General features: G+C 31.8%; 2 protein-coding genes across 22 annotated transcripts in view; one reads left to right on the forward strand and one right to left on the reverse strand.

The window, feature by feature from the left end:
• LOC118198593 (uncharacterized) overlaps positions 1 to 26,216 on the forward strand; it is a 52,140-nt gene that overhangs the window by 3,522 nt on the left and 22,402 nt on the right. For 3 of the 18 annotated variants that reach the window (XM_085827623.1, XM_085827621.1, XM_085827626.1), the window contains exon 2: positions 6,988 to 10,042. The gene's annotated coding sequence lies outside the window, so the exon portion shown is untranslated. The other 15 variants (XM_085827624.1, XM_085827625.1, XM_085827622.1 and 12 more) reach the window with 11 other exon arrangements.
• The window catches only part of mRpL4 (mitochondrial ribosomal protein L4), a 137,824-nt gene continuing 128,840 nt past the window's right edge, over positions 17,233 to 26,216 (reverse strand). For all 4 annotated transcript variants that reach the window (XM_035370311.2, XM_035370313.2, XM_035370314.2 and 1 more), the window contains exon 11: positions 17,233 to 17,450. In XM_035370311.2, the coding sequence (XP_035226202.1) occupies positions 17,254 to 17,450 (197 nt within the window). In that variant the 3' untranslated portion in view covers positions 17,233 to 17,253. The remainder of the gene's footprint in view (positions 17,451 to 26,216) is intronic.

A 26,216-nucleotide genomic window follows, 5' to 3' on the forward strand; every position in this document is an offset into this window, starting at 1 on the left:
CGCATTCTCGGCTGTCACCTTGACCACATCCGGAGGAGTATGGACGACCTGCAGGCAGCAGGCTGCTTTCGGAAGCAGGCAAGATGAAAAATGAGCAACCGCCTTCGCCGGGAATCCAACCACGGACCTCTGGATACCGGCCCAGCGCTGCAAAACCACTACACCACTGAGGCACGGTTGAAAAGCGGGAGAAATACCTTATATACTCCCCTTTTTAATGAGCGACTGAGGTTTTTAGGGGAACCAATCGCCAGATCCTGGGTGTGGAGAAACCTCATCCAACACCCTTTTAGTTCGGTCGCCACTGTAGAGACATTAGGAATTTTTGGAAACCAGAGAGATAAAAAAATGAGCAATCGCATTCGCTGAGAATCGAACCAAGGACCTCAGAAATGCCGGCTCAGTGTGCTGCCCAATATACCACGAAGGCACGCTAGGAAAGCGGGAGAAGTACTTTATAGCTCCATTATAATTTTCTAACGTTTTCAAAGCACTTGCGGAAAGTTCACAGTCGCAAGATGTTATCGGCAGTGTAGCGTCTATGTGCAAAAGCACATCAATATTTGGGGAAAAGATTTTATTCGAAACTTTTGAGGCAAAACTGGTTTGTCTGGGAGCTGATTATACACATAAGCATCTGGTTTGGTTGAGCACACAATGGGCGCTAGGGCTTCAATTATATCGAAAAAGATTTGATAAAAATGATGGTACGCCTTTATGAAGCTTTGATAAAAATGATGGTACATGCAGCATAAAGGCATATATTTGCCTTTATGCGGCATGGCCCATCTTGTCCGGCAAAAGTCTAATATTATTTTCGCCGACCTAAATCATATGGAGAAGCTCGATCATATGCTTTACTGTAACCAAAATTGAAAATTTTTTAGCCACCAAAACGTAAGACACTATAAGGGACAAATAGACTTGTAATTTAAAAATAATATTACACAGAAGAGCAAATATATTCATAGCAGCATAAGAATACTGAAGACACTGTTTAAATCTTATCGTAGGGATTCCTTTCACAACTTTAACTCAATGTAAGTTATAATATTTTGAATTTAAAACAATAATTTGAATTCGAATAAAAATGGATTTCAGGCAATGCTATATCTACAAGATAAGAGTAACGACTGCTAAGCTACAGAATGCAATTTTGTGTTTTTATGTTCTAGTCAGTATCCTGAGGGATTTACAATTTTCCTCTTACCAATCTTCATTTAAGCGATTGATTGGAATTTATTATTTGAATATAAAATTAAATAATTTTATCTTTGTGAAATTCGCTGTTCTGAGAAATACCGATCACTTTTATAGATGGTCTTCTAAGGAAAAAGAGGAATCTATGTATTTAATTTGTTTCTAAAACTGAAAAATGGAAGATATATTTTTCTCTTGATTAATAGTATTCGAATATGTGGATATATAGCTGGAAAGAATAATAATATCTTACAAAAAATGAGTCTCTTTTATTAATTTACTTTTATGTCACTGGGTTTAACATGAATTTATTAGTTTATGGATTAGAATTTTATGAAAGCTTCAATAACACTTTAAATACGCCCGATCCCATTTAAACTTTTTCATAAGCAGTAAATCAAATTACACATAGACTCGCTCTTTTTAATTGACAGAAGTAGCACAGGTTAACTTATTTATTACAGCTGATTCCTAAGTTAGAAAAAGGGCTTTTCAAGTTTTTCTTCCGTCACTAAATCAATGATTCTCACATTTTTTAGAATTTTTAATAGAGTATAAGAGATTAAACAATTCACTTCTTGGACATAGGAGCAAGGAATACGTCATAGCATACGGATAAATGTAAGACATTTTCCTTTTACAACTCTATAAAATCGGTGAAGTTGAGACATTATTAGTAAATTTTAATCAAGTCGTTCCTTTGCGATTAGTGTTGCTTTTCGATGAAAAACTTCGAATATGAATTAAAATAACTGTCCCCTTATTAATATCATACATTAAAGAAATAACAGCGCAACTTGGAAGCATTAACTATCGATATGATAATATCTCTGAATAGTATAGTTAATAAAATTAGAATTACTACAAATGAAAGCATCTAGGTCAAACCTCCGTGAATGAAATTTATGTTTCGAGTACAATTATAACCGCAGGTAATTAATAATTGAACAGTTTAATCACTTACCAAAATTTTCAGTCTAGATAAATACACAATAGCACATACTGCATGAATTTTTAATGCATTAAAAACTTATTTTATTGATTATAATTATGTCTGTTATTATAATAGCTATAATTGTATAATAGTCAGAATTTTCAAATGGGGGGGGGTGAGGATTGCTTACATTTTTCTACACGAGAAATGCTTCCGATAGAGTTCACTTCGTTAGAAAATGTACAAGTTTCTGGAGAAAAGAAACTTAATTTTTTAAAAACTTTTTTCTAATTTATGATTTCCTTTTTCAGGGCGTACCATATTAAGTGCCCATATTAACTCAACACAAGTTAAAGAATTATTTCTAATAACACAACACACAGCAAAATTTGTAGGAAAAACATAGTAACTTTTGAAGATCTGATCCATTACCTTTCACTTTCTGATGATCAAATTTGCCGAATCCCTCATAGTTTATGTCTAAGGACTAATTGGACCTCCTTTTTATAGTGATTCCCGCAATTTAGTAAAATGCCTCGGTTCTATTCGGCCACCACACACCTTTGTTCTTAAAGCAGAGGAAGAGAGCAAAGAGTATGTGCCTACGTTTTGTGTTATTTTTATATGTTTACTTTTTTGCTTAAAAAGGAACAGAAGCTTTAAAACTGGGGGGGGGGAGGGCAGTTTTATAAATTTTGCAAAAATCGATGTTCTACACTATAGAATTTAAAAATGAATAACCATTATTTTAAAATTTTAGGCCATGAATCTAAACTATTATATGATGTAAATGAACAAGAAAAAAATGAACAATATTTTTGCATTCCCGTCCGAGAACAACGGTGATGCCCTTTAATTATTAATACTGATTTTTTTCTGTTTTACATTATGATCAAACAGTAAAGTGCACTTTTTTTTATAAACATGTTAGAACTTAAGCGTAGTACATCGATTTTTGCAAAATAAAGCCCATGCTAATAAAATTATTTCCCTTGAAAAAAGATGTTCTTGATTCGTGGTTTCGGCTTGATGTTGACGATGTATATGATCTTGCAATTACATCAAATTTTTATCATTATAATTAGTATTTCATGTGTTTGCTACTGTTTGTTTAAAGCATACAAAGGTTTTCTTTCTATGGGAAGGAATACCATCCTCTTTGTGGAAGGCTTTCTATAGGAAATTGGTTTGTAATTACCTTATACATAATAATATTTGCCTTTCGTTCTCAGTTTTATTTGACACTACACGGACTGGTCCCAACTGAAAGGCCCCCATATCTGGCAGGGGTAGGTTACCAGTCATAGTTCCCTAAGAGGATAAATCCGAGGACCCAATCCGAGACGGCAGACACCCCCTGAGCACTCTCTATAACCCCCTGAGCACGCTGGGTCACCACTCCCGGTTCCCAAGTTTTATAGCAGCGCGAAACTTGTACATCTGGAGATCTGACTGGTCGTCTAAATGCTCCGGCCAGTACTACGCGGGCTCGGACCTTTTTCCCTGTGGGCCAACACATACCAGATCGAGTACAGACTTCTTACTTCTCCCCTCACTAGAGAGACTTCCTCCCTCCAGTAGGCCAACTGTCTGGCGAAGTCCAAAGTAATTACCTCTCTCCTCACAGGGTCTCTGTCCTCACAGAACATACAAGCTATATCACAGATCAAAGGGTCTCTCTCCTCACAGAAAAACTTATCCTTCAGCCCCCTCAGTCTTCGCCAATCACCCCTCAGTCCGATCGTATGAAACAATCTTCTTTTGGGGTTATGGAACCGTCAGACTCGTGATTTTATAACCCCCCTTGGCCGAGACAGACTAGGTACAAATCCTTATACATAAGGAAAACCATAAAAGCTCGTTTGCTGTTATTCTAACCTATGTCGAACTATCACTGTTCAGCAATCTTATACATTTTGCCCATTAATGGGCTATTTTTCCATTCTATTTAAATTCTTTTGTTTTTTTACTTCCTTTTAATTTGTAATTGACTGATTATTTGCTCCAAACACAGACGCACACAAAGTAAATAAATCCGAACTCTTTCAGATTTTATATTACCCCCAAAGGGCGTTTTCTTAACGTTTTGCGTGTTACATTTATTTATTAAACATTATGTTCTCCACACTTAAGCCATAAAATTCAATTCAACAACAATATTAAAAAATAAATTAAAATTATCTTTAGAATTTTCAGTACATAGTCTTGCACGCTGGAGATATATTTTTTTTTTTCGTACAGTGTTGCCTTTGCTTGCTTTGAAATGGTTGTGTTTGTTAATCAAAAATTCGTTAAAGTTTTACAGAACATGAAATAGATAATAAAAACCAATTCCAAACTCCAAATTTGGGCTTCCAGATGCCCATATTCGAGTGAAAGACTACATTATTCAAAATTTGATGTCTCTAGGTAATGTTGTTTTACACATTGCGAGAAACATACACACATTTATGCAGATTCTTCATTATTTAATTTCTTTAAATATAATGCAGAGCTCTAATATTTGGTGGCAACAATTTGAAAAGTGAAATGTCGTTTATACTGAACCAACGCAAAATACTAAAACGAAATTAATAGCTTTTCTGTGCAATTTGTGCCTTTAGGCTAATAATAAAATGAAATAAAATGCTTGGCAGTGAATAAACTATCTGCGTATTTAACAAATACTCTATTAAATCATTTTAAATAACAAGAACTTAAATTGCTAGATGACTAAGAAAATAAAATTTATTGCATTGAAAACATCGAAGTTGGCATGCTCTCTATATTATTTCAGAAATTTTCAAAAATATTTTTGCTATATATTATTTTAAATATTCGAAATTAACGTAAAACAATCACTCAAAATTATTTTACTATGTTTCTGTTTTGTGCAATATTTAGGTAATAAGTAGCAAATCTTAAAATTAGATTCCCCAACTTTATTTTTTTCTTCTCTTTACTTTCTTCTTCTTTTTCTAGTATTTATTTTCTTTTAAGATGCTTGGTCCGAAATGAAAGGGCTTTTCGTCTTCAGTGACATTAAGCTGGATAGCTAAACGGCAAGTGGTACCGGATACGTACGGAAGAAGATATATATACACTCATGTCCATAAATTAAGGATAATTCGGAGACATGCGGAAATCGAACTCTAAAATAAATATATCACCTGTAAAATCACTACACACGTCTTCAAGAATCATATGTAAATTTCAGGAAGTAACCAGATGACACCGATGGTACATCACAATGACGAGAGTGTAAGAGTGTTATATATAAGGAATACAGGAAAAGAAGTAAAATTGTTCGCAGGCACTTTATAAGCATTTCAGTGCAATAACCGAATAGTTATGACGCAAAGGACGCATTTGGATGATTTTTTACGTGGTAGAATCATCGGCCGTCTGAAACGTGGGCGTAACCAACTGGAAGTATCAGACGAACTTGGAATTGCCCAGAGTATCATCTCCAGGCTTTGGCAATGATTCCAAGATGATGGTAATGTGAGTAGACGTTACAGCACAGGTCGCCCCAGAGTTACAACGCCGAATGAGGACCGGTATTAGGCAATTACTGCCAAAAGAAACAGGCGGAGCACAGCCTCAGACCTGTCTCGCTCAGCCACTGGTACGACAATTTCAAGGCAGACCGTGTACAGACGCTTAGGGCAGATTGGTCTATATGCTCGTAGACCTGTCAGATGCGTTCCACTTACTGCAACTCACTGTCGCCTGCGGTTAGCCTGGAGTAGAGAGCATGCATTGTGGACACCACAACAGTGTGCTTTTGTGATGTTTTCCGACGAGTCCAGGTTTAGTTTGCAGTCTGATTCTCGTCGGACTTTCATATGAAAAGCTCCAGGTACTCGTTACCACCAAGAAAACATGATTGCACGACACTGTTACGATGGTGCAGGAGTGCTCGTTTAGGGTGGAATTATTCTGGGTTCCAGAACTGACCTGCATGTTCAAATTGGAACCATGACCAGCCAATTGGGACGTCATTCTGGAACAACACGTACGCCATTTCGGGGCGCCACGGGCGTACAATTTGTGTTTATGGATGACAACACCCATCCTCACCATGCAAATATCGTAAGCGAATGCCTTCAATCGGAGGATATCACCCGTATGGACTGGCCAGCATTCTCACCGGACTTGAATCCAGTAGAGCACGTGTGGGACATACTTGGCCGACGAGTTGCAGCCCGTCAATCTCCTCCTACATACATGTCTACCGGAACTTCGGAGAGCATTGCTTTTTGAGTGGTGTAATATCCCCCAAGATCAGATCTATAATTTGATACTCAGCATGCCTAGGCGTTGTACGGACTGTATTGCATTGTCTGGGAGACATACAATGTATTAACAATCATACCAACCATGTAATATTGGTTTTTTTGTAAATAGGTTTTTTTTTTTTTTTTTGTAATTTGCTCCAGGGAGAAAAAATCGCTAATTTTTTTAATAATATAAAACATATAGCATCTTTATTTTTTGTTTAATAAATAAGCTTTACAAATAAGTCAAATTTGTTTTGCTTCTAACTCTTCCTTTGCCTGATTTTGCATTATCCTTCCTTAATTTATGGACATGAGTGTATATATATACGGAGTATTTTTCAAAACTGTAAAAGAACAAAAGCCATTACGACTTTAGAGTGTCACATAACCTTCCAAGTACTTTCCTGCCGCTTGTTTGTTGTGGAAGGATGACTTTTCTTGATCTCTCTTCTAATTGGAAAATTGTAGACTTTCCGTTCATTCCTTGTTAATCATGTGAATTTTTTGGGAGGCTGGAAAGCAATATTAAAAAAAAAAAAAAAGTCTTATCTATTGAAAATTATTTAGCACTTTTTTTTTTTTTAAGTATAGGTAGTGGTGAAGCAGGAGGGCACTCCTCCCCCCCCCGGCTACGCGCCTGCAATGAAGGAATGGGAGGAGTTGGCTTGCTAGAAACTTCTTGGATTAGATCGACCTATGTTTAGAAGCAAAAAATGGTACTGGAATCTATTTAGCAATGCATTAAATATGGCTGTTGTTGCCGGGTGGATTTTACATTCACATTTGCACAAAGGTACAGAAGCCGAATTGTCACATCTCAATTTCAGGAGAAAAGTAACTTTATGTCTGCTTCGCATGAAACAGAACCATAAAAATAATAATTATTTTTTGTCTTTATTTCTTGTTCCAAAAATGTTGGCAAGTTTCTATTTTTACTTGTATTATTTAACTTTTTATTCATATGATTTCCTTCGGTGTTTTTTTTTTTTTTTTTTTTTTTTGTATGGAGATTATTTGTTACTTCTTTATTCTACAACTCTTTTCCTTGTTTCAGTATAAACTGCTAACAGTTAATGTAAAATTATTTTATAAATTAATGCTTATCAACTATGTAATTTTCATTTTAATCTATGCTACTTCTGAATAACGTTGAGAAATGCACTTGCTATTGCAGAAAAAGTGCAGACAAAAAAGAAGCTTCGAATTAGAATGTCAATAATCATGTTTTTCAAAAATCATGTAAAAAAACTGTTTCCCGCGCCAATATTCCATGTATGGAACATGTTATAATTCATTAAAACAATTAAAAAAATGTTTTCTTTTTTCATAATTCCTATATTTGAGTTTTAAATTGATTTTCCACAACAAAACGTTTATTTTACTTTCGCATCATAGTGTGGTGTGTAAAAGGTTAAATGCACTAGCTGCTAAAAGTATAGCAAGCAATGCAAATTGGTAGCTGAATTTCAGAGGCTAAAAATCACTACAAATGCAGATGGCAGTATGCAAATATCGTATATTGCAGTCAATCACAATTAACAATCTAAATTTATTCTAATTAAGCAGCTGTTGAAGGCACCAGCATCCTGAAGGGTTTGAGAAGATTCGATTAAATGTTAATACGAAGTGTTTCAAACTTATTTAGGATATTTTTGAAGATATCCATGTTTCTATGACTGAAAAAACACAACTGGCAGATGAGTGCTATAGCATACTGTTAGACACATTGAAGCAAAATAGTCAACTGAAGATATTGCTCTTTTCTTTGGTTGAAGATCATTTGGTAATTTCTCCAATGTGGAAAGAATTCCAAGCAAGTCCTGTGTTCTGTCGACCAAGGTCTTCTGAAGATTGTTTTATTGCTATAATAGCCAAGAGGAATTAATGAGTGATCTCCACTAGCATTAGATCCATGATTGCAACGTCACTTGGCAAGACCTGTACTGCACGTTGAAGGCTTCGGATAAAGGAACTGCATGCCTGAGTACCAAATGTTTGCATTCTGCTAACTTTACAAAAGAGTAATAAAACTGTGCCATCAACATCTCAGTTGGACTGAAGTTTAGATTTGCTTTGGAATCAATAAATGTGTGAGGGTTTAGAGAAAATGAGGTTTATGAAACAGGCTTAGCACATAATGTATTTATGTGAGGTTTATGAAACAGGCTTAGCACATAATGTATTTATGTGAGGTTTATGAAACAGGCTTAGCACATAATGTATTCAGAGGTGGTACATATATGATGTGTACTGGAATTTCACACACATATGAACATCCTCAAAGATGGTTCTATGAGAATTGTGTGGTAACACTACATTGTGATACTCTACATTGCAGCAGTTAGCCCTCATTTCCTGCTGATGTTCATCTTCATCATTAATGAGTACATAGGGAATGAGTTCCTGTATGGAGTGGCCACCATATTATTCTGAATTCATCCTGTTACAAATCTTTGGAATGCCCTTGAGTGTGTTTTTGCTGCACCTCATAGAGAAATGGCTAGTGTTTTTCTTTTGAAGCAAGTACATCATCGAACACCATGCATTCAGATGTGGTAGAGACAAGATGTGTGGTGAAATTTCACACCGATCTGAATATCTGTAAAAGTGATTCTTTGACAACTGTGTGGTAACACTCCATTGTGATACTTTATATTGCAGCACTTAGTCCTCATTTCCTACTTACAACTCATTCCCATCAAAACAGCACCATTGATGAGTACCTAGAGAATGAGGACATTTCCTGTATGCAGTGGCCACTGTATCATACTGACATAATTCTTGTTGCAAATCTTTGGGATACCCTTGGGTTTGATGTCTCTGCACCTTATGGAGAAATGGCTATTGGCTATTTTTTTAGTCTGTTATTTTTAAAATAGGCACATCAAATATGTTGCCAGTTCCTGTGTCCCTTTTGTGATAATCACTTGTGTCATTATCAACATGCAGCATTTATTTTCTTCACATTATTTGAGTGTGTAGTTCAAGTCAGCCTTCATTTAGGCACTTTGTTAGATTACTTTGCATGCAGTTGAAAGGTAGTTTAGATCAGACAACCTATGTTTAAAACTTAATTACATTAGAATTCAATTTAAATTTGATAATTTTTAAAAACTGAAGCAAGTTCCCCAATATGAATTAAATGCATACTAATATACATACACTTATTAAGCAAAAGCAAAATATGTTAATTTGTAATTCTGTTAATGTTACTGATTTATTCAGCTATCTTTTATTAAAAAATTAAAACCACTCTAATTCATAATATTAACCAATGACTTTTATGTGTAATACTGCTAAAAACAATGCTCGTTTTTATATATTATCTTTTATAATGAAAAGAATAATATTCTGGATTATTATTCTTTGTTTTGTTTCAACTGGCAGAATAATTCAGTATTCTACAGCATAATTTTGATTTAGTGCACGGAAATGAAGTGGATATTAAAAAAAGCATTTTTTGCGACTTCTCTCGCAGCTGTTGTTACCATGGTTATGAGTCCAATCAGATGGCGACAAATAATATTGAAGTTTCTATTTTTTAGATTATAACATATGTGATGGTTGATTACCTCATTCAAAGCACGGCCACTCATTGTAAAGTTTGTGTGAGAGTCCAGTGAAAGTGATAATATACCTTATTATTGTAAGTTTTGTTTCTTTTTAGCTTTAAACATCAATTTGTTAATGATCCAAGTGTAATGTCATAATATGATTCATAAAAATTAAATACTGTTTTCATCTTTGTTTATAACGCTTGTTTTCCTTTTATGCATAATTATATCTGTGACCTTCATGTATAATTTGGTATTAATTAAAGCTTTACTTTTCGACTTTCTTTATTTTACCATCGCATGCTTTTTGGAAGACAATATACTGAGAATTTATTATTATCACACTGAAATTAATATTTTTATATGGAAATATTTTTAGCTATTTCAAAATTACATGAAAGAAAAGATATAATTTATCTTTTTTATGTAAAACATATCATCAGCTATTCTATATTCAATAAATTAATGAACCAATTTCTTCTTTCCAGCTTATCTTTTGTGCAATGAATAAACGTATCTGACTTACAATATTCCTTTTCTTCATAAAATATACTAAGAAGTTTAATTTTCTGCTTGCTAGGGAAACATCCCATTTCTCCTTTAAGTTTCCATTTTATTTACGAAAATGTAATTATTAGTAATTTTAATGTAATTTATAAAAAGTATGATTAAAGACACAGGGCACAAATATATAAGTTTTTGAATAATTTAGGCTTAAGTAATTCTCCTCTTACAATGAGCATGTTAGCTTGTGCCAAATTTTACATACTTGATAGGTTTTTAAAACAGCTATCATTTTAAAATGACATGTGTTTCAAAAGCTATCATTTATTATTTGTTAAGATTATAATAAAAGAATTTATAAGTAGCACAGCGTTTCAACATAGCCAGTATCATTCCATTATAGCAATTCAGTATTTTGTCTTCTATTTAACAATGTTCATTTATGCTTTATCATTGAATACATTCCATATATAAATGCTTAAATGTTTCTTAAAATATTAAGAATTTGAATTCTTTGTGGCTTTTTATACCCATTCTATTTGCCATACTATTAATGATAAATTAGACATATATCAAAATAGAGGGTATGACAATATTCTATGCAAGAATTTTTGAATTATAGATCTTGCCATTACACTTTGTTCAGTTATGATTATCTGTGGTATCTGTCAATCACATTAGTCTGAGTTGAGTATTTTCTCTCCGATTTTGATTTGTGTATATTTTTGCATACATAATCCTGTGATTTTTTGTGATATATTGCTACAAAAAATGAAAACTGCATGCGAAATTTCGTTTGTTTTCTGTTGAGGAGACCTGCTCTTATATTTCATTAAATCTTTAAAGATGATAATTTGATGAAATTGCATGTTGCAAGCGGTCTCTCCAGATTCAAAAATGGCACAATGTAAAATGAAGACTAGTGTGTTTGTTGCAACTTTGTTCTATATCCACAGATAAAAAAAATTCACTGGAAAGCCTTGAATAATATTGCATGTCTAGAGTTCCAGAATTATTTCTGTCTTATAGTAGTGAGAAAAATATTGAGACAATTATATCAATGCCGATGGAGAATACACTAAAGGGAAATAAATTATGTAAAAAAAAATTACAGTCAAAAGTCTTTAATCCAGACATCCATAATTCGGAATGATCTATAATCCGGACCTCAAAGCTACAAACTTTCTGCGCATGTGCATTTAGTGTATAACGGATGGTATAAGCTAAGCTAAAATTACCTATTTCAGTTAATGTTGCATTGCGTTGTTCCTTAATCTTCTAATTGGATACGACTTATTATTTTTTGCAGACTGTTAGAGCAATTTTATAAAAGTAAGCTTGAACTTTCGATTATGTCAAAAAGAATTTCCGAATCTGGAGCTACCAAAGGATCTACAAAGCAAAGCATATTTCGATGTCCATCAAACAAAAAGTGGAATTGCTGCAAAAAATGGATAAAGGCATATCCTTTGTTTCTCTAACCATTCTGAAATCTGTTTATGAATTTCACGCTGCGCAATGAACTGGAAGTTGACCTGTCAGCACTATCATTATCTTCAGGGCAGATGTTTTTATTTTATTTGGCTTATAATTCCTTACTAAATGCAGTATTTCATCTCGATGTACCCTGTCTTTGATATGATTTAAATCAAATTCCTTGTCATTATAAATATCACGAATACATATCAAATAGTTTTCTGGTTGCAATTTTCTAATTTCGACTATGCGTAATGTATGCTTTACGCATGCGTGCGTTGAAAGAAATGTTTAATAAAGTAAACAAATAAATATTAAGCTTTTTACTTCCTTGTACGAAGTAAAAAGGAAGTAAAAAGCTTAATATTTATTCCTTGTATGAAGTAAAAAGGAAGTATTGTAATCGCGAAAAGTTTCAGGCAGCATATTTCAACGAAAATATCCATTTTGAGCGCTATCGAATGCAATTTAATGATGCTTTTGCATGATATCTGTACGTAAGAACAAAATAAAAGACTCTTTTCCTCTGTAAAAATTATAAAACTGCTTTAAAATGAATTCTGAAGAGAATTTTTCGTAGCATCTGTATGAACGTACGTACCTCGCATAACTCAAAAACGAGTAGCCTCAGAACGTTGAAATTTTGCATATACGACTGCTATAACATGTAGATGTGCAACTTGTATTTTCGTTGTAACCGGCCACACCAAACATATATAAATATATTTATATATATATATATATCCACTCTACTACCCGGCTCAGTAATCTCAGTTTCTTTACTCTTATGTTTGTAAATTGTACATTTTTTGCTTTAAAAATAATTGAATTATGTAGTTCTTATCTTCCGGTTAAGGTTTATGCTTTAGTAAATCTGTATGCAGTATTTTTAGAATAATCAATAATTTAAAAGTTGTTTAAGTGCCACTAAGCATAATAATTTTTTGGTGGCGGCCATTGCTTGTTAACATTTGAAATAGCAGAATAGTGGATTTGTTGCTAATCTAGAGGAACTTAGCTTCGCAACAACAAGATAACGCCTTTATTTATTACTGTGAATTAAATCATGCTTAATCCTTTCTGGAATTTTTTCAAGAAAATAAGTGTTTAAGATTTACTTCGTAATTTTTAATACATATATTTTGAGTTTTTATGTACTTTTGTCTTGTCGTGAAGTGAGAATTGAATTAATTGAATGAGAAATACTCAATCGTCTGTGAAAAACTGTTTTCCTTTTTTGTTTCGTTTGATTAATTTCTTTTATACATAGTTCTAGTTTTATTATAGTATTTGAATAGAACATAACGCAATAATTAGATAATTCTTTAAATGATATAAATTTTGTGCATTCTGAGTTATAATATGAACGAAATATAGTACTGTTAAGTGAACCTAGTGCCAGTCTAACCAGAGTGTCGCTATGGTAAACAAATAGAGTGAATTTTAAAGAATGCATTTATTCTACTGTGGTTTATGCACTGTCGGTGAAGTAGATTTAATTAAATCCAATAAGTTTATATGAAATGCAAGAAAAAATGTGTATAATTTAACCGCTTCCCTTACAAATTTTTTTGAAAAAAATTGCAAAAAATCATCACATTTTTTTATTTTATTATTAAATACAACAAAACGAAACAAATCAAAATATGTAGGTTTTAAGTTGAATTTTTAATTTTTTGAAGGTGTAAAAGCATTTATTTTTAATATTAGTTTACTATTCCGAGTTATCTCGGGCAAACGAAAATAGTTAAATATTAATCTTTGTATGATTGTTTTTGAAACAAGGGACAACATAGAGTGATACCTGACGTTCTACACTGGTATCTGGTCTCTTTTCTTACTGGCTTACCCCTGGTATCTCTTTCACGGGAGCACAGAGTACACTGTCTCGTTGGATTAGATTTTTTTTCCTCCCCCACCTCTTCATAATCACCATCTGAAAAATCATCGCTTTCGCTATGTTGCATCATCGACATTGTTTTATTTTTTTCCCAATGCATGCATCCTTCTTTATACATTACTAATCTACAAGCCAATGTATACTTACAATAGGGAAACACGCGACCAGTTCCTCCAAAAGAACCGCGCAACCAACAAAATTTGGCAAACTGCCAATCAAAGCTGAATATTTCCTTTCATTTCTTCCAGACCGAGTAAAACCGTGATAAAAGAAATCGTACTAACAAATTCTGCTTCGCCCAAGTTTTCTCAGGATAATAATTAACTGCAATATATACGAACCCAAGATAACACGGGATAATCAGGCAAGCGGTTAATATTCCGTACAAGGAAGTCATGCAGTGTACACATCAGATTTTTTTTTTGTAAATTTTGATACCCTTTAGATCATAATTGCTCTTTATTTCATAAATTACGGTTTCATATTTTTAATTTTATAATTTCTGCATGCCATCTTACCAGATTTAAACTGATGATCTATAATCCGGAAAAACTGATAATCCGAAATCGCCGAAGTCCCGACGAGTCAGGATTTAAAGACTTTTGACTGTACTTAAAAATTAATCCAGTTGTTTTTGAGTACCTGCTCCTGTGTACATGAAGGGCATCACCAATGCATTCTAACAGTTAATGCTTATACAAATGCATTCTCAAGATAGGCTTGCTGGGTCTTGGAAGCTCCCGGTTTAAGATAGTGGAAGGCTTGGGACATATACCTGCTTATCTTTGTTAAACACCAAGTGTCCCTGTCCTCCGTCACCAGTCTACATAAAGCATGTATTCTATTCATATTATACCAAAAATATTTTATGTATTAATTTTAACATATTGAAAAATATACATAATTAATTATATTATAAATTTGCTGCCCAGATGTTATAGTGGTTAGGGGAGCCTGACTGCGATACCAAAGGGCCCGGGTTCGAATCCCGGCGAAGGCATGAATGTAAAATTGTCTGTCTCTTCATAGGAGGTAATGGTGGCCACCTATTAGGTGCCTCCATAATAAAATGGCCACCACTTCTGGCCTAGTAGTGGCCAATGCTGTAATAGGCAAGTGCCCGCCATTTGTAAAAAATATATATACAGTGGCTCCCAAAAGTGTTTGTACACTTATGATTTTCATTGAAATAGGGCTCTATCCATTAATTAAAAATAAACTTTCTGAATGAGATTTTAATAGTACGATCTATAATCTATTTGTAACAAAATTACATGAAATGTTTTTAAAATATAGCGAAACTTTATTTTTAAGAAATTAATAATCAAAAAATGACAAACATTTTATCTCACAAAAGTCCTTGTACACTTCAAAAAAATCTTGACATATTAGTAAATATTTTTATTTTTCGTTAAATTAATATTAGTAGGATATCCTTTAGCATCCACAACAGCTTTTAAACAACTGGGAATAGACTTTACTACTTGTTTTTGTAATTTCTGTATCGATGTTCATCCATCCTTCCATCATGGATGTTTCGAGTTCGCTTTTCATTTTGATGTCATGTTTTCATAAACCTCCAGCTCTTTCCAAATGTGTTCTATGGGGTTTAAATCTGGCGACTGAGGAGGTGTTTTCAAAACCTATGGGCAATTACAGAGACACTACAGGCGAACTTTGAGAGCCGTATACTTAGGATCGTTATCATGATTAAAAATTAAGTTGTTTCCAATACCCAAATTTTGATCTGATAATTATAAATTGCCTCTTAAAATATTTAAATAAAGAGAATGATTTTTATGCCATCAATAAATACCAAATTACCTAGTCCTGATGCTGTCATGCACCCCCACACAAGAACACCTCCACCACTATGCTTAACTGTTCCAACTAAGTTCTTAGAATGAAGTTCCTCGTTTTTTCTTTTCCATACAGTTATTGGACCATCAGAACTAAAAATGTCAAATTCACTTTCATCAAATAGGACATTATTCCAGTACGTTTTGGATATATTTATCATTGATTTTTGCGAATGAAAGCCTAAGCTTTCTATTTTTCTCACTAACAAAATTTTTTTTATGGGCAGAACACCCATGTAATCCAGCTTTGAGAACTCGCCGAACAAGTTAAGGTGAAATTGAAGTAGAAAACTTTGCATTAAGTTCTGCAGAAACTTTTACAGCACTCAAACGTGAGTTGTAAAAATTTTCTAATAATAAATTTCTCATCACGTTTAGTTAATTTTCTCGGTCGACCTTTTCTTACCTTGTTTTCAATCCGATTTTCTTCTTTAAAGCGTTTTATCACATACTGCACTGTAGAATGGGATAAATTAACTAATTTAGCGATATTTCAAATTGATTTACCACTGCTATGGTGAAAAATTATCAGTTTTCGAATGCTGTTTGTAATTTCTTTACGACTGCGACCCATTTTTCAATAATAAATAGAATATTATGAAGTAAACAATAAAAAATTAAAGCAAACAATTTTTAAATGCCACCACAAAGCAAAAATTAACAAAAGTGGCAAACGATAATTCTAATTTTGATTTTATCCAAAAATATTTCAGTGTACGAAGACTTTTGTGAGATAAAATGTTAATCCTTTTTTGATTATTAATTTCTTAAAAATAAAGTTTCGCTATATTTAAAAAATATTTCATGTAATTTTGTTACGAATAGATTATAGATCTTATTATAAAAACCTCATTCAGAACTCACATTTTAATTAATGGATAGATGACCTTTTAATTAATGGATAGATGACCTCCTATTTCAATGAAAATCATAAGTGTACGAACACTTTTGGGAGCCACTGTATATATAAATTTAAAATATAAAATTTTCGAACTTTATGAATTACACATGTTTTATTAATTTAAACAACATACATGATTTAAGTGGCAATGATTGTATTGAAAATGTTATATGCTTGTTCCCTTAAAAGTAAAATTAATAATTCTACACATATGCATATTTAATGAAACTACACACTTTATAAAAGCATTTATGAAATAGAAATATAACAAATATTAGGCTTAAGTTTTACTTTATGTATTTACAGCAAAATGTGTGCAATTTCCCATTATATAATGTGTTATTATAGAAAAAAGTAACTTCAATATTGAGATTTCTGTATTAAAATCATGACATACAGAAACATAGTGAACTCTCTCTTAGGGACACCTCTTAAAGAAATCAGCATTTCTGGATGCATAATTACATAAAAGCACTCAACATACGATGAAATTATTTCTTACACAAGATTTTATTCATTAACTGTCTTATAAAGGATACTTTGTAACAAATTAATACCTTGTGAAAGAAACCATTAATGTATAAGAAATTTCATATTTGTCTAATAAATAAATATCAATTCATTTAAAATAAAAAACTCAACTTATTTTCAATAATTTATTAATTATGTAGTAGTTTTTGGATCCATACGCATTACATCACTGTTCTTAAGAACAGATTTATTAAAGTCAAATCTGTTAAATTTACCATCATCTAAATCACTTCTATGAAGATGAAACAATAGTCTTTCCTCAATTTTATTTAATGCCTCCAGAGTCATAACTATTGTGTCATATTTCAGCATACTATATACATTGAGTCCTAAAACAAAACACAAAGAAATGTTAATTTTAAATTTGAATATGAGCAAATATATATATGGTTAATTTCAATTTTATAACTGAAATAAATTTAGGCAAGGTGAATTTTAACAACTTAATAATTATCTACTTAATGAATAATTGTCTATGTAATTATTATCAAGAGATTTGTAGTTATTTCATGAACTATGAACATAAATGCATCAAAATATTCATAAAATACAAGATGTGTCCATAAAATAAGAAGACAAATTAAAAGGCTAAAAAAGTTTTTTTTTAAAAAAAGTAACATAAAAATAGATGCTTGCTTAAAAACAGCGACATCTCAACTCATTAAAGGTAATTTAAACTCCTTTTTTTATCATTTGCATATCAAAACAATGGAGTCATTTTCATTTACTGAGAAGACATTCTACAAAAAAATTTGCTTTGAGATGGAACAACATTATGACATTAAATTTTGTTACAAATTAAGCAAATCTCTTACTGAAACATTAGAGATGATTCAAACAACATATGGTGATGCATCATTATCCAGAACACAAGTGCATAAGTGGTCCAGCCATTTTAAACATGGGCACAAAAACATTGAAGATTAAGGATGGTTGTTGAAATTAAAAACTAAATGTTGATTGTATTTTTTGTTTAAAAAGGACTTATTCACCATGAATTAGTCTGTGAAAATCCATCAATAAGCCAGAATTTGTTACAAGGAGATGCTTTTTCGATTAAGAAGGCAAATTAGGAAGTAACTTTTTGATTCAGGATAATGATTTCTTTTAGACAACAATGCTAGGCTTCATTCAACATTCTCTGTATAACAGTATCTAACTTAGCATTCAGTTGCAGTGATACATCACTGAGCATATTCTCCTGATGTTAAACATGAGAGCAAAAACATAGATGAAGCATGGATGTTGAAATTAACTAAAGTGATGCTGATTGTATTTTTTAATTGAAAAGGACTTATTCACCATGAATTGGTCCCTAAAAATCCATCATTTAGCCAGAATTTATTTGAAGGAGATGCTTTTTGATTAAGAAATGGGATAGGTAAGTTAGGAAGGAACTTTTTGATTTAGGATAATGGTTTCTTTTAGATGATAATGCTAGGTCCCATTCAACATTATCTGTACAAGAATATCTTGCTAAGCATTCAATTACAGTGATATATCATTCAGCATATTCTTCTGACTTACTGCCAGCTGATTTTTTTCCTTTTTCTGAAGGTTAAGATGGCCATGAAAGGGCACAGATTTGAAAACATCTTTTGACGGGCAGTGGGATGCCAAGTGTCCCACCTTTTTTATCAGTTTTTATCTCCCAGATGAAATTTCAAAATTCCATTTAAAATACATACAATTATGTCTTTTAGTTCTATAAATGTATAACAGATGGCAGCACTAGTATTCATTCAAGTAAATAATGTAAAATAAAAATTCTTTGCAGGTCTAATTTTGAAGCAGTTTCTTCCTTAGTTTCTAATGCAATTTAAATCATCTAAACAACTTTTGGTGTTAGAATGAATATTTGTAGTGAAAGTTTCCTTTTCTAATAAAAATTATTATTTGAATTCATATATATTAATTAAGAATGGTTGAAATTAAAAGATGGGACAAATACATCCCACTGCGCATGTAGGAATTGCTGTTACTAGATGGCAGCAGAGTTCAAATTTTAAATTCAAGTATCATGTTCATTTTATATGTTGATAATGCAAATTTATATTTTTTAATAAATTGCAGTAATGTTAAAACTCGAAAAGTATTTAGTATTTTTTCAGAAAGAAATGAAAATATAACTCTGTAACATGAAATGTCAGTGAACATTGAATGGATATGTGAGTGTGATTCACCATAGAAAAATATCCTAAGCAGAGGAAAGAGCAGTGAAATGTAAATAAACATAAAGGCCTTCTTATAGCTTTCTTTTCAAACCTGTAGCAAATAAAGTATGCAAGCAAAAATCTTCTCTGTTTTAAATCTATTATAAAATCATTAAAAAATATCTAAAAAGGAATACAGAGAGAGATATTTTTAAATAATGTAATTTAAAAAAACATTTATTTTGAGAATATGATCAATATTTTCTAGATAATTACTCAAAAACGTTTTCTGTATCTTGCATTTTCATTTGGTTGCTAAAACTAGCACTTTAGATAAGCATGTTAGGAGAATTTACACTCAGTGCAAAGATGCCATTTGACTGCTCTAGATGTGCGGTGGGACAAGCGGTATCCCACCACATGTTAAAGGTTTACTTCCCCCCCCCCCATGAAATAACATTGTATTAGGGGTTAATTATCTATGTGTAAAGTTATTTTTTCCAAAAACAATTTTAAAAACCTCAAAGGGTTAAATCAAATGTTACACACATTTTGGGAACAGTTAGTTCCAAAGCCTATAAACAGTGTTTCCGACGACCTGAAGAAATGTTGTACAAATTGTATAGACTATCCTAGCAATTATTTGAAGGAGATAAATTTATTTGAAGGTTAAAAATATTTTCTTATTTACAAGAAACTGTCTGGTTATTTTATGGGCACATCATGAATAAACTTTTATCTCATTTCACTTTTCCCCTTAATTTAAAATAAAATTAATTTCCTAATTCATTAACAACTGCATCAGTCTAATGCAATTTTTAATGAATTAAGAAATTCAGAATTGTTGTATAAAATAACACTCGATAACACAGTTGATGGATTTGTTGAACAAATCCACACATAATATATGAAAAATTCTGAAACAGATGCAGCAATGCTACGGAAGACTGCTTATTAAGATTTAGGAGAGAAATATTAATCAAATAATTTTCATAAACATAATGAGTAAGTGGTGTTGCCATGGAAACACTGTACGAAGTTTTGTGAGTTCTGTGCATGCCCGCCTCGGATGAGCGGATGATGGGAGGAGAGAGCGGTGTGCATGAAGTGGCAGTTCCTTTTCTCATCGGAATGTCATTATTGATGTGTTAAATAAAGTTTATAGATTTTATACTTGTGTCTTGCCTCACCATGGAACCTCCTACACTGGTGACCGACGTCATACAACGCACATCTTTTGATCGTTTCTTGGAATTTGGACAAAATACGAAAATGAAATTAAACACAACATCATAAACAATGGATGAAATATCAGTGAAAATACCTCCTTTCATTCCTTCTGATCCATCTCTGTGGTTCATGATGGTGGAATCTACTTTTGAATTAGTGGTTCCAAAGGCTATAACAGAATCCAGATCCACGTATAACCACTGTATGGTGCATTTACCTCCCGACATCGCTATGACCATGAGGGATATCATCATTTCTCCTGAGAGAATGGATCCATATGGGTAACTGAAGAATGAAGTCATTTCTCACTGTGGTGAAAGTAAATCGCAGGAAATATATCGCTTACTTGCTGGTGAGCAACTAGGGGATCGAAAGCCATCTGAACTCTTACGCATTATGCAGCGGCATGTAGAAAATCATAACGTGACGGATACTTCTGTTGGTACCACCAAAAATTTGCTTCGAGAGCAAAAAAGTGTACTCCACCCTGCAATTTCCAGGGCAAGAAGTAGCGGCGACATACGCCTCGCCTTCCAGTTCTCATCGCCTATTTGTTCGTGATCGCAAAACCAATATTAACTTTTTAATTGATACAGGTAGTGATTGTTCCTTAATTCCAGCCTCAAGATCTGATAAAATGACTACTCCTATTCAAACTTTTCTGGCTGCAAATGGTACTAAGATAAATGTATATAAACAAAAGTTATTATCTTTAGATTTAGGTTTAAGAAAACAGTTTGTTTATCCTCTTTATGTGCGCAATGTTCAAACTGCTGTAACTGGTGCAGATTTCTTGCATAATGCATTACCGCATGTGCATAATACGTTTACGCATGCGCGTTTAATGTTTAACGGACAGTATAAGCTAAGCTAAAATTATCTAATTATCTATTTCAGTTAATGTTGCAGATTGCGTTGTTCCTTAATCTTCTAATTGGATCCGGCTTATTATTTTTTTCAGACTGTTGGAGCAATTTTATAAAAGTAAGCTTGAACTTTCGATTATGTCAAAAAGAATTTCCGATTCTGGAGCTACCAAAGGATCTACAATGCGAAAGCATCTTTCGATGTCCATCAAACAAAAAGTGGAATTGCTGCAAAAAATGGATAAAGGCATATCCTTTGTTTCTCTACCCATTCTGAAATCTGTTTATGAATTTCATGCCGCGCAATGAACTGGAAGTTGATCTGTCAGCACTATCCTTATCTTCAGGGCAGATGTTTTTATTTTATTCGGCTTATAATTCCTTACTAAATGTAATATTTCATCTCGATGTACTCTGTCTTTGATATGATTTAAATCAAATTCCTCATCATTATAAATATCACGAATACACATCAAATAGTTTTCCGGTTGCAATTTTCTAATTTAGACTATGCGTAATGCATGCTTTATGCATGCGCGCATTGAAAAAAATGTTTAATAAAGTAAACAAATAAATATTAAGCTTTTTTTATATAAATTTTGATACCCTTTAGATCATAACTGCTCTTTATTTCATAAATTATGGTTTCTTATTTTTAATTTTATGATTTCTGCATGCCATCTTACCAGATTTAAACTGATGATCTATAATCCAGAAAAACCGATAATCTAGAATCGCTGAAGTCCCGACGAGTACGGATTAAAGACTTTTGACTGTATAAGTGGCCTCTATTTTTACAGTTAGCAGCAACAAAAAACTCAAAACATTTCAAGAATTCATTACTTTTTGTTCTTCGGCTGAGTGGAGTGGATTAACCCTTTTCAGTGAAAGTATTTTTATTTTTCAGTGTTTTGTAATGATTTTTAGTTTTTAAAATTATGTTTTTGTAAGGACTGGATTTTTATATTTTAAAACTTTTTGAAAGCGAAAGTATTAATTTTTCAGGGTTTTGTAAGGATTTTATGTTTTTTAAACTTACTATGTTTTTGAAACGATTTAAGTTTTAAAAGTTATTAGGTTTTTTTGAAAGGATTTCCAGTTTTAAAAATTTCCCACTTATTCGTTTGGTGCTTTTTACAAGAGTATGAAGAATTGGATTTTTGTCAATTTTCTTTGACTTTTTAAGTGAAAATAGGTCGATGTGTACATGGATAAAGTCAAGACAATGCGCAATGCCATTGCCATTTTTGTGCTATTCTGAGATATTGTTTTTACATGAAAATAGGTCAATGTGTACATGGATAAAGTCAAGACAGTGCGCAATGCCATTTTTGTGCAATTCTGGGATTTTTTTTCAAGTGAAAATAGGTCGATGTGTACATGGATACCAAGTTTGTACAATTCTTAAAAACGTGTCAAGCAGTGGGTTATTCTGCACTTTTTATAGGTGAATGTATTTTTATTCTTCAGTATTTTGTAACGATATTAAGTTTTTAAAGCTTACTATGTTTTCTTAATCATGTTTGTTTTTTAAAATTATTCAGCTGTTTTTAAAGGATTTTCAGTTTTCAAAACTTTGCTTAAACTTTTATTTTGTATTTATTTTAACTGTTCGCCACTGTAAATGTCGTGCCTTGTGTAGTGTCTTCTGGAGGGGTTGCAAATCCAGGAGACAAGACGCGAGAGCGCGCCAAGTTGGTGATTTTGAAAACCTCTCCAAGCAGTGGGCGATTCTGCACTTTCACCATATTTTATATTATTTTTTTTATTTTTATGATGTCTAGATAGTCTATTTTTCCATAATCCGTGTCGGGGAAGTACCAGAATAGGCTAGGGTTTCTAAATTACTTTAGATTAATACTCTTAATTACATCAGCAATGTACTTTTTATTAATAATTTGTTTTATAAGTGGACTGACTGACTAAATTTCTCTGAATAAGTTTATTTCATTAAGTCTTTTAAAGAACTTAATGAAATAAGTTCTTTAAAGTTTTATTTCTTATTTAAGCAATTCACTAGTTTTGGTTTTGTTTAATTCTTTACCCATGCCTATACGGTTGATGAAACACAAATTGAATGATTGAAAAGTTAGGTTTGGAGGCAACTTTCCCTTGAAAAGATCTGTCACCTGCCGGCTCAACTATTCATTTTATGCAACATAATTTAGTCTTAAAAAATGAAGGAGATGGAAGTTGATCTGTCATCACTATCCTTATCTTCAGGATAGTTTTTAGGATTAGTTTATGGATTATTAAATATATTTTTTTATGCTTGCACTTAATTTACTTATGCTTTCTGAATTTGAATGATACTGCAAATTAGTTCACAGCAATAATTAATCTTTTATTTGTTTACAATTGAATTTTCATAATTTATAATTAGCTTTATATGAATGAGATAATGTTTTCGTATTTGTTAAATTCAAATTTCATGCCTTGCAGCAATGGCACAAGAGAATTATTTAATTTTATTTAACTTTATGTTAGTTTCTTATGAAACATACATATATATATAAATTCAAAATAAAGTAAGTAAAAGTAAATTAAAAAGCCTAAAACTTAAGCTAAAGCTGCAGAGTAATAAACCAATAATTCATAATAACAGGAAAACTTTCCATATACCATCCCCAAGGAACGCAAATTGAATTTAAAACCATGAATGAAAATTTTTTTTACAATTTAAATAGTATTTTAAGTAGTAATTTTAAAAATCAGCAAAGAAAAATTTTTAATTGCAAAAATCCAAAACCAAAAGTAAATTTTAAATAAAGAATAAGCAGCTGTGGTCATTGATCACAGATTAATCGACTTATCGAGGGGATAAACCAATCTACCATCAAATAACAATAGCAAAATTAAGAGAGTGTTTCATCTTACTTCCAAGTAAGCATCAAATTATTAGCAAGATTAAAACCATAAGTCACAATTAATATAAATTAATAAATACTTTAATCTATATTAAGCATATATATATTTGTAGGGCATAAAAATATCGAAAAAAATTATAACTAAAAAATATATATATAAATAAAAATTATAATTTAAACTAACGGTACCCTTAATTCTCCCTCTCTGTTTTAAAAATCATAACTTCTCTGGATTGCATCCTTTCTAGATTATTCCATCTTGCATGGCTTGGCAACACTGAGGATGTAAATCTTGGGAACTGAAACTTTTCTAATATAAATTAAAATCTTTTTCTTAGCAGACTGCCATATTGGTTAAATGTGCAGTTAGCTTGCAGCTCTATTGCTGCTTGGGAGCTATTTCTCTAGCTGTGCATTTTCGTGCTGCTAATTACGTCATTATTTAAAATGTGATACTCTGTATAAAATTGTGCTATGTTTTCATTACATGATCATATGTAATGAAAAATATATTTCAGATAATTAGTTCATGTTCAGCAATAAAGATTATGCTCAATGGATACATCTGTCTACAAGTCTCTCCTTCGAGTGTCATCTTTTTAGTTATGTAGTAAGGTCTCTCCAAGTTATAATGCAGAGAGCCATTGTCAATCCATTGCAGCTTACTCCAAGTTTTTATCATATATATATACCTGCTTTTAATTTAATTTCTTTTTACAATTGAAATTTTGTTATTCATGATTTAATTCAAGTCCCCGTTAAACATTTTTAACAATTTACATTCAAGTTACTTTAAAACAATTTTCGGAATTAAACTTACTAATTATGGATTCACTCTTTTTAGATAATTCTACTAAAATTAATCTTAGGAGATAAATATCACGAATACACATCAAATAGTTTTCCGGTTGCAATTTTCTAATTTAGACTATGCGTAATGCATGCTTTATGCATGCGCGCATTGAAAGATAATTATAATATATCTAATATAGATATATTATAATATATCTATATTAGATATATTATAATTATCATATAAAGCTACATATATATATAATAATTTATTTACTAAAGAAATATTGATTATATCTATTATATTATATAATCTATATTAGATATAATATAATATAATATATCTAATATAGATTATATAATATAATAGATATAATCAATATTTCTTTAGTAAATAAATTATTATATATATATGTAGCTTTGGCTTTTCAAACTTCTAAACAAATTCTATTAAATCATAACAAAAAACAAAAAAACTTAAAATAACAATGACAACAAAAAAATGGTATGACAAATATACAACCCATATAAGTATACTGGGCAGTATCAGTTTCACAAACTGCTATGACAGTGACCAAACTGAAAGCTTAGATGCATTGGCAGTGATAACATTTTATTATGCTTAACTCTCATAGATTTGGGAGTGGAAGATGCAGGAACGTAAAGTGCAAGAGAATATGACAAAGATAATCTATTCATTTAATATCTCATTGTTGTTTGCACCTATTAAGTCACTAATTCCTGCTTGCCATAACAGCAAAAGTTGAAATTTGTCATTTGTTCTGACGGGAAAAAAAAAAAAAAAAAAAAAAACCACCTTTAAATATAATAGCATGGTCTTCACTGCTTAGACAAATGTCTTTTTCCTATCATACAGTTCTTCATGGATAATATATAGTCTGAAATTTATACAATCTGCATCCTTTCTATTTGTAAAAGAGTACTGTAGTCATGTAATTGTAAAGGAACTTTGTAACATTAATTGTAAAAGAGTACTGTATATGTTTAATTGTAAAGTAACACTTTTCTGCAATCACAACACAATAAATAAATAAATAAAAGCTAAATGATGTTTCTTCTTTATGCTTTTCTTTAAAAAGTCTTCTTCAGATTTATTTTAATAACCAAAAAAAGGATTTATGTAGATTTCTTTCTGAAAGACAAATGATATTAGCAAACTTAAAGAA

Source organism: Stegodyphus dumicola, chromosome 12 (assembly GCF_044657685.1).
Source record: "Stegodyphus dumicola isolate Sdum_Otavi_A_Nest chromosome 12, ASM4465768v1".
Taxonomy (NCBI): Eukaryota; Metazoa; Arthropoda; class Arachnida; order Araneae; family Eresidae; genus Stegodyphus; species Stegodyphus dumicola.